Source organism: Nestor notabilis, unplaced genomic scaffold (assembly GCF_000696875.1).
Source record: "Nestor notabilis isolate BGI_N333 unplaced genomic scaffold, ASM69687v1 scaffold15883, whole genome shotgun sequence".
NCBI classification, from domain to species: Eukaryota; Metazoa; Chordata; class Aves; order Psittaciformes; family Psittacidae; genus Nestor; species Nestor notabilis.
Genome location: NW_009922523.1, coordinates 8,987 through 16,924, shown reverse-complemented (window position 1 = coordinate 16,924; position 7,938 = coordinate 8,987). Strand labels below are relative to the sequence as shown.

At 57.2% G+C, this 7,938-nt stretch overlaps 2 protein-coding genes across 2 annotated transcripts in view; one reads left to right on the top strand and one right to left on the bottom strand.

The window, feature by feature from the left end:
- Positions 1-769: 769 nt before the first annotated feature.
- Positions 770-4,643, top strand: ABHD12B (abhydrolase domain containing 12B; the record flags this gene model as incomplete). The annotated part of the gene is made up of 12 exons (XM_010011660.1): positions 770-943; positions 1,387-1,489; positions 1,586-1,705; positions 2,016-2,046; positions 2,207-2,252; positions 2,339-2,468; positions 2,725-2,765; positions 3,030-3,109; positions 3,264-3,346; positions 3,899-3,977; positions 4,140-4,264; positions 4,622-4,643. Coding segments are annotated over 12 exons (1,034 nt in total), but the record flags the coding sequence as incomplete, so codon positions are not given.
- Positions 4,644-5,275: 632 nt separating this feature from the next.
- The window catches only part of LOC104403506 (glycogen phosphorylase, liver form-like), a gene marked incomplete at its 5' end in the record, with an annotated part of 11,646 nt that continues 8,983 nt past the window's right edge, over positions 5,276-7,938 (bottom strand). The window contains 8 exon segments of the mRNA XM_010011658.1: positions 5,276-5,464; positions 5,679-5,745; positions 6,314-6,448; positions 6,528-6,735; positions 6,899-7,040; positions 7,364-7,422; positions 7,535-7,682; positions 7,757-7,858. Of these exon segments, the coding sequence (XP_010009960.1) occupies positions 5,276-5,464; positions 5,679-5,745; positions 6,314-6,448; positions 6,528-6,735; positions 6,899-7,040; positions 7,364-7,422; positions 7,535-7,682; positions 7,757-7,858 (1,050 nt within the window).

Sequence of the window (7,938 nt, the reverse complement as noted above, 5' to 3'; positions counted from 1 at the left end):
GATGGTGATGCCAGGCACATGCTGGCAGGGAGTGAGCTGTGCTTGGACACCTGTCAGAAACCTCTGCCCTGAATCCCCCGGCACTGCGCCTGGACTAGTTTCCCCATCACCCAGCACCATCAGCCCATGGGAGATGTTGATGCTGGGCAAGCTGCAGCTCTTGGCTTTCCCCTCCCTCTTGGAGGCTGAGGCTTTGGCTGGCCGATGGCTCGCTGCAGAGGGCATAGCTGGGGCAGCCGGATGTGTCCCCCAGCCTTTGGGAGCATGATGCTGTCAGAGGTGGTCACACTCCCTACCTGTGCTTGTGGCACTGCAGGACATTGCTCTGGGGGTTGGTTTCTCCCACAGGCTGCAGGCTTCCAGAGCCCCTTTCCCAGATTTCCTCCTTGTCCCTGGAGAATCACAGAGGCTGTTGGTGTTGGGCTTGGGGACACCTCTGTCACCATGTCTTAGCAGCCACGGCTCAGGATGTTGCCACAGAGGATGGGCTGCTCCTCATTGCCAGTTTGTCTTGCATCTCCTGGCCCTGGTGCTTGCCTTGCCCTTCCTCCCGTGGGAGGCTGTATCATAGCCTCTTGTGATGCTGTGTCACAGTGGGGCTGCTCCGACACCTCAGCTCCATTCCCAAAAGCCAAACCCAACCCTGATGTGGGTAACCAGTTCCCTGTGGCAGAGGGACACAAATAGCAGTCTCAGACCCTTACAGGGGCAAGCCACTGCCTTCATGGCTGGGTTTGGAACAGGAACCCCACTCCACTGTGCCCCAAAGCCTGTGAGGTGGGAAGGGATGTGCTAACAAGGTGCCTTCCTTGCAGGGGCTGGCTGCGCTGGTGTCCCCGGCTGCGCACTGTCCTCCTGGTCCCACTTCTCATCTACATCTCTGTGCCCATCCTCATCCACCTCTTCCCTGTCCTGCTCACCAAATTTGTCTACCTGAACTTCCGTGAGTGCCCCAGACTGGGAGAACCACCCTGCCCAGGATTCATCAGGAAGAAAGTTGGGGGGTCTCTGAAATGTGGGTGGGGTGCGTAGCACCCGTTGGTGCCCCCTTGCCATGGGCTTGCAGAGGAGGCATGGAGGGAATTTCTATCAGTGCCTCATGTTTTGCAAGCTGTAATAGCATGGTGCTGTTGACCCTGTTTGTTTGCTGCCTCAAGTTGCAACACATGCGGGCACGCAGTGTCAGTGGGGTTAGAAATCTGGGTGGGAGGAGGTGGCCAAGGGCTGTGCTCGCCTCACTGCTCCTGAGCTGGACTGAGCACGGCCCTGAGCTTCCAGGCAAATAATTCAAAACCAGTAACATCCTGCTTTGGAACAAATGCATAAAAGCAGCTGGGTGTGATGATTCCTGGGTGGCCTGAGTGATGGCTGTGATTTTTTCCTCAGTGGCTTTTCCTTTCTTCGTTGACTTTCGTCAGCCGGAGCTGCTGCTGAACAACACCATCAACCTGTACCTCATGACTGAGCCGGGTGTGATGGTTGGCATCTGGTGAGCAGGGCAGCCCCAGCATCCTGGGTGGGCACAGCTGGGTGGCTGCACCTGTGTCCTGCAGCCCCCCAGAGTAACCCCGCTCTGCCTCCCCAGGCACACGGTGCCAGGCAGCAGAGGAGCTGAGGCGAGGGGCAAGGACCAGCACTGGTACGAGGAAGCACTTGGTGATGATCACCCCGTGATCATCTACCTGCACGGCAATGGGGGGACCAGGCGAGTACCTGAGAGCACCCCAGCCTCTGCCAGGGGAGGAGGCTGCTCCCAGACAGCATCTCTGTTGGGGTGAGAACTAGCAAACTCGGTGGAGCAGCCAGCAGTACTGTCGAGCCAGGGCTGCTGCAGCAGTGTCTGACCCCACGAGTCAAGGAGAGTCCCTTGGAGTTCAAGGGAAATGTTAAATCCCACTCAGCCCAGAGCATCCGGCTCTGCCCTCCTGGGAAGAGGTCACCCCAGTCTCCTGATGCTGGAGGGGAAGGTCCCTTGAGGGTGCCTGCCTGAGCTCTAACCTCATTTTCCCCATCAGAGCTGCAAGACACCGCATCCAGTTCTTGAAGGTAAGTGGCCACCTGCAAGGGGACTGGCACCTGCTGGGAGTAAGGCTCATGCTGGCTCCAGGGACTCAAGAAAGACCCTGGCCAGGGTGAACCCCACCATGCTGGGGGTCCTGGGGTGCAATCTCCACCCAGGCATAAAACAGTGCTGCTTCTCCAACAGACAATGGGTGCTGCTGGCTTCCACATCCTGGCTCTCGACTACAGAGGTAAAGTCATCCCCCTGCCTCTTGCTGAGTGACCCCCCCTGGGGCTGGCCTCCCAGGGTCGTGATGCTCAGCCATGTCCCCTGCAGGCTACGGGGACTCCAGTGGGCACCCCACAGAGAACGGCTTCACCACGGATGTCCTGGCACTCTATGACTGGGCCAAAGCACGAAGCGGGAACAGCATCATTCTCTTCTGGGGACACTCATTGGGAACAGGGTAGGTGCAGGGCTGGGCAATGGATGGGGGGAATTCGCCCCATGGGTGCTGCCTGGCTGGAGCCTACAGACAGTCCCTGGGCTGTGACACTGCTGCCAGACCAATGCCACCTGGGGATGGACAAGGGGTTGGAGCAGCTCCTTGATGGAAGCATCTGCAAGGCAAAACTCAGCAGGCAAAGGGGGTGTTGAGGGTGCTGTGCACCCTACTGGGGCATCGTCGCTGCTCCCCCTCACTGTCACTTCTCTTCTCACAGGATTGCCACAAACGCAGCAAGGAAACTGCAGGAGGAGCGAGGTAAGGGCCAGTGTGGCTGGGCTGGCTCTGTGCAGTTGTCCTCTGGGCTCTGCACATCCCTGGTGTGCCACGTTTCAGGGGCTACAGAGGAGCTGGGGATCCCTGTCACTCTCTGCTAAAGCACCAGGGTCAGCCCCTGCAGTGGGGACAAGTGACCATCCCTATGGTCCTTAGAGGAAAGGGGGCATTTTGGCCTCATGGTTGCTGCCTGGGGAGAGACATTCCCCCACAGCCATGCCTGCTCTTACTGCGCTCTGCCCTCAGGAGTCGAGGTTGATGCCATTGTCCTGGAATCGCCCTACACCAACATCCGCGAGGCAGCTGCCCACATCCCCATCACCAAGGTGAGCCCAGGGCTTCAGTCTGCAGGGTCCTGCCATGGTGACAGATCAGGGGCTCTCAGTGGCAGCCCCGGCTGCCTGGGTCTTCCCCCCTTGTAGCGAAAGGGTGCAACAGTCAAGGGCACAGCTTAGCACCCCCCAACTCTCTCCCTGGCAGATCTACCGCCAGTTCCCAGGTTTTGAGTACCTCATCCTGGACTCGCTCGCTCTGGGTGACATGTTCTTCCGCAGTGACGAGAAGTGAGTGTCCAGCGGGAAGGGGCACTGCTGCCGTGTGGGGCTGTGGGGATGGTGGTGGCACCACCTGGTCGAGGAGGGGTGGGTTGGACATGTCACACCATGAAATCCCTACATTCTGATTTATCTTTTCCTAGCTTATTCATGCTTTAAGAGTAGCTTTTTATTTGCCTAGCTTCAGATATTGCTATTATTACCATGTAAAGCCCAGAAACCACCATCCTTTTTGTGAGCACTACACACTCCAGTCCCACCTGCAGTGGGGCACACACTGCAGTAGCCTTTACTGAAAGCCTGAAACCTTTTGAAGCCTGAGCACCCCATAACCAGGTCTAAGGCTAACAGGATGCTTGGTGCTGCTATGCCAGGACAAGTGGCGTGGGCATCACCCTGCAGCAGTTGAGCAGCTGCCTGTAGCTACCAATGGGCTGCTACACTGAAGGGCAGTGCAGGGGGGGTCAGAGTTGCTGTGGGAGATTTTGCAGGGGCTGGGGAGACTCTCATTGGCCCATCAGCTCCAGGGTGACTCCTCAGTGCTGTGCTTACTGCTCACAGTGTGCAGGTGCTGTCCTGCCCGCTCCTCATCCTGCACGCAGAAGATGATGCCATCCTGCCTCCACACCTGGGACACAAGGTGGGGACCAGTCCAGTGCTGGGCTTTAATAGGGGTGGGCACCATTTGAGCCTGGCTTTGGAGGGCTGAAGTGGCTGGAGAGGGGGTGGCCATCCCCAGGGTGCCACAGGGAGTTTGAGGTCCTCCCCCCAGGACACTAACCGAGCTCCCACCCCACGGCAGCTCTTTGAGACAGCACGCAGCGCCTACAAGGACAAAACCAAGGTGAAGTTCATTACCTTTCCCAAAAAGCTGGGCCTGGGCCATGACTATATTGCGTTCAACCCAGAGCTGCCTGCCTTGGTGAAGTAAGTGCTGCTTTGCAGAAATGGGGGGTTACAGAATGAGCTTGGGCCTCTTCTTCCATGGATGCATCCTCCCCTGTCACAGCCATACAGGTGTCTTCCCTCTGCTCCTTACCCTCTTACGGTGCTCACTGGCATCAATTTTTGAACCCCAGTTGCTCCTCACTGCCCTGAGCCTCTGCTCAGCTGGGTGTCATGGGGTTGTGCCCCTGGGGGCAGCTCCCATCTCCTCTTTGCCCTGGGTACACAGCCTTACTCTAAGCCCAGCTCAGACCCACATCTAGGGATCAGAAACCAGGCTCTGAAGCAGCACAGGACAGTCAGCAATAACAGTGCAAAAATTACTGCATCTTGTTACAGAGACTTCTTGAACATTAAGTGATGCCAGCTGCTGCATGCAGCAACCACAAGCACTTCCTCAAACCCCACACCAGGAACCTGTTATGGCACTGAACTTACTGTTGTAAGTAATAAAAACTACTGAAAAATGTTCTAATTCACCCACTGCCTTGAGGATGCTTTGGGTTACTTGGGGATACTGTTGCGATCTTGGTGCTGCTCCTGTGTGCAAGCTGTGCCCAGCAGCAGCACATGGGGCAGTGGTGGGGGTTACACAGCCCTACTGCAAATACCCCTTAACTGCCCGGCACTGGTGCCTCAGGACTAGCAAGAGCTGCACCCCAAGTCCTGCTTCAGCAGCACCTGCAAGGGCTTAGGCAGCTGAGCCCAATGGTGCTGCCCACCCTATCCCTGTCTGAGCCCTAGCACCTCGACCCTGATACCCAGTTTCTGCATTAGCGTTGGTGCGAGCCAGTCCCCAATTTAGGCTGCAGCAAACAGCCCCTTGGACTCCAGTGACACAACAGGGCAACAGCTTTTGCTTTCTGCATGACATTTGGTTACAAAAATTGCCCCTTCCCCACCCGTAGGAAAGCCAGCAGCAGCACAGACACCACACAGCAGAGACAGAGACTGTTTTACAGCGTCCGTGCTCACATGCGCAGCTCTGTGCCCCTACGCCGCTGTGCCGTTGGGGATCCTGTGCTCAGCCGCGTCCCGGGGCTCGTTGGGTGGTGGGATCTTCAGGTTGGAGGGCTCCACGTGCCAGATGTCCCGGGCGTATTCCTTGATGGTGCGGTCGCTGGAGAACTTGCCAGCTGCTGCGATGTTCTTGATGACCATCTTGGTCCATGCCTTGGAGTTCTGCAAGGAGAGTGGTGGGACAGTGTGGCTGGAGGCTTGTACCCATGGGTGCTACATTAGCCCTGAGACTGGCTTTCAACCAAAGACACCCTGGAGCAGCACATCCAGGAGCCTCCTCGCCAGGAACCCATCTACATGCAGAGCCCTGTGCCTGGGGAGGGGATGTTGTGCCCCCATCAGAGCTCCCCTCCCTCATCCCCAGACCGGCACTCACCAGGTACAGCTCGCTGACCTTCTCCTGGCACTTGACATAAGCCTCATAGTCTGCAAAAACTTTAAACCTGTAGCAGTAAAGAGAGGAGTCAGCAGCAGCAGGAAGCAGAGATGGGAGCTCGGCGCGGATGGTGGCTGCAGCACACGGGGCTTGGGCTGCCAGACCTTGGGCTTCCTCCAACACGAGTGCTTCAGACAAGTTCACCCTCCTCAAGCCCTGTTTGTGCAGAGCCCTGCAAGCCCGTGGGTGCTGCAGCACGTGTGCTCTGGGAGGGCACACCAGGAGACATTTCTCCAGTGCAAATGCCTGTGGCCCTTGGCTGCCTAATGCTCTGGCCAGGAACGCCCTTGAGAAACTTAAAAGCACTTCTCATCTGGTGAGGGCTGTGTACCCAAATGCATCGTGGCCTTAATGTACCCCAGGTTTTAATGGGGCAAGCATGAAGTGCTGGTCATGGACACTCTCCTGTACCAGTCAAGCAGCAATTGGTTGACCACATCCACATCATCAGGGCTGGAAAATGGGACATTTTCAGCCAGAGGGTGGCTGGTCGGTGCAGGGGGCTGCTCTGCACGGGAACCAGGAGTTTGGTGGGGAGACCCACCCCAGGGGATGGATGGCATCCCACGCCTCACCTATCATGGTGGAAGAGCATGTTGACCACGTCGTTGAAGAGGTCAGGCTCCTCGGGGGAGAAAAAGCCACTCTTAATCTGGTCAATGGCTTGCTTCAATTCGGGGAGCTCGTCGTAGTACTTCTGGGCATTGTACCTGGTAGGGAAGGGCTGATATGAGATAGTGCTGCTCTGGCTGCCTGTGGTGGCACCCCCACGGTGTCCCCAGCTCTCACCCTTCCCTGTCCAGCTCTGTGACATCCTCCACCCTCATGCCGAAGATGAATAGGTTTTCCTCTCCAGCTTCCTCGGCCATTTCCACGTTTGCTCCATCCATGGTGCCAATGGTCAGAGCCCCATTCAGCATGAACTTCATGTTCCCTGTGCCCGATGCCTCAGTGCCTGCTGTGGAGATCTGCTCCGACAGGTCAGTAGCAGGGATCACTGCCAACAGAACACATGGACACAAGGGGCTCACGGTGACCAGCTTTGCGTTTGTACCATGTCAAAGAACGTTAGATCTCCCGCCTAGCAGAGATGCAGCCATGGGCTGGTGCACAGCCATGGGGCTGATGTCCCTCCCCACAGCATCCTCCATGTGGGCTACCTTTCTCTGCCAGCGAGACCCTGTAGTTCTCCAGGAAGATGACCTTCAGTTTACTCCCCACAACGGGGTCATTGTTCACCACCTGAGCCACAGCGTTAATGAGCTTGATGATCATTTTAGCCATGTGATATCCTGGGGCAGCCTAAGAGAAAAGCCATGGGTGAGCCCGGAGGGCTGGCCAGGGGCAGGGGAGGTGCACCCAACTCCCACATGCCCAGGGAAGGATCACCTCACTCAACCCATGTGTTGCATCCCCATGCTCTCAGGGGCTTCCCAGACCAGAGGCAGCACATGGTTGTGCAAGCCCCAAAACTTAGAGCCTCGCTTGGATTGAAGCCAACAAGTGTTGCTCCAGCATTTCCTGGAGTTTCATGAACATGGCCCCATGAGATGTCCGCAACCAATTTCCCTAGGGCATTGTCAAGGAATTCCTCCAAAATACCTAGAACTCCTGACCCAACTTACCTTGCCCCCAATGATCACTGTCCTCGGCACAAAGAGCTTTGCAGGATCCTTCCTAATGCCTGCAGAAGACAGGAGCAGGGCGTCACCCTCTGCTTTAGCTGCACCCCAGGGGCTAGGAATGCTCATGCACCCGCAGGGCAGCCTGTCCCCTTGGGGTGCACGTTGTCTTACGGTTGTACATAGTGATGATGTGCAGGCAGTTCATCAGCTGCCGCTTGTACTCGTGGATCCTCTTCACATGCACATCGAACATGGAGGAAGGGTTGATCTTCACTTTGTACTCCTTCTCCAGGTACAGCGCAAATTTCACCTTGTTCTCCTGGGTGAGGGCAGGGAGCACGTCAGCGCCAGCCTGTGCTCTCCCTCTCGACACCCCCTGGAAACTCCCCTCACCTGCTTCACTTTGGCAACCTCCCGGATGAAGACGTCGTCGTCCACACACTCGCGCAGCTTTGTCAGCTGGCTCAGGTCCCGCACATAGTCCTCCCCTATTTTCTGCAACAGGAGCACAGGCACGCGCTGACCACGGGATGGGCGCAGCCGCCTTCATTGGCGCGCTGCTCCCGGCTGGGCGA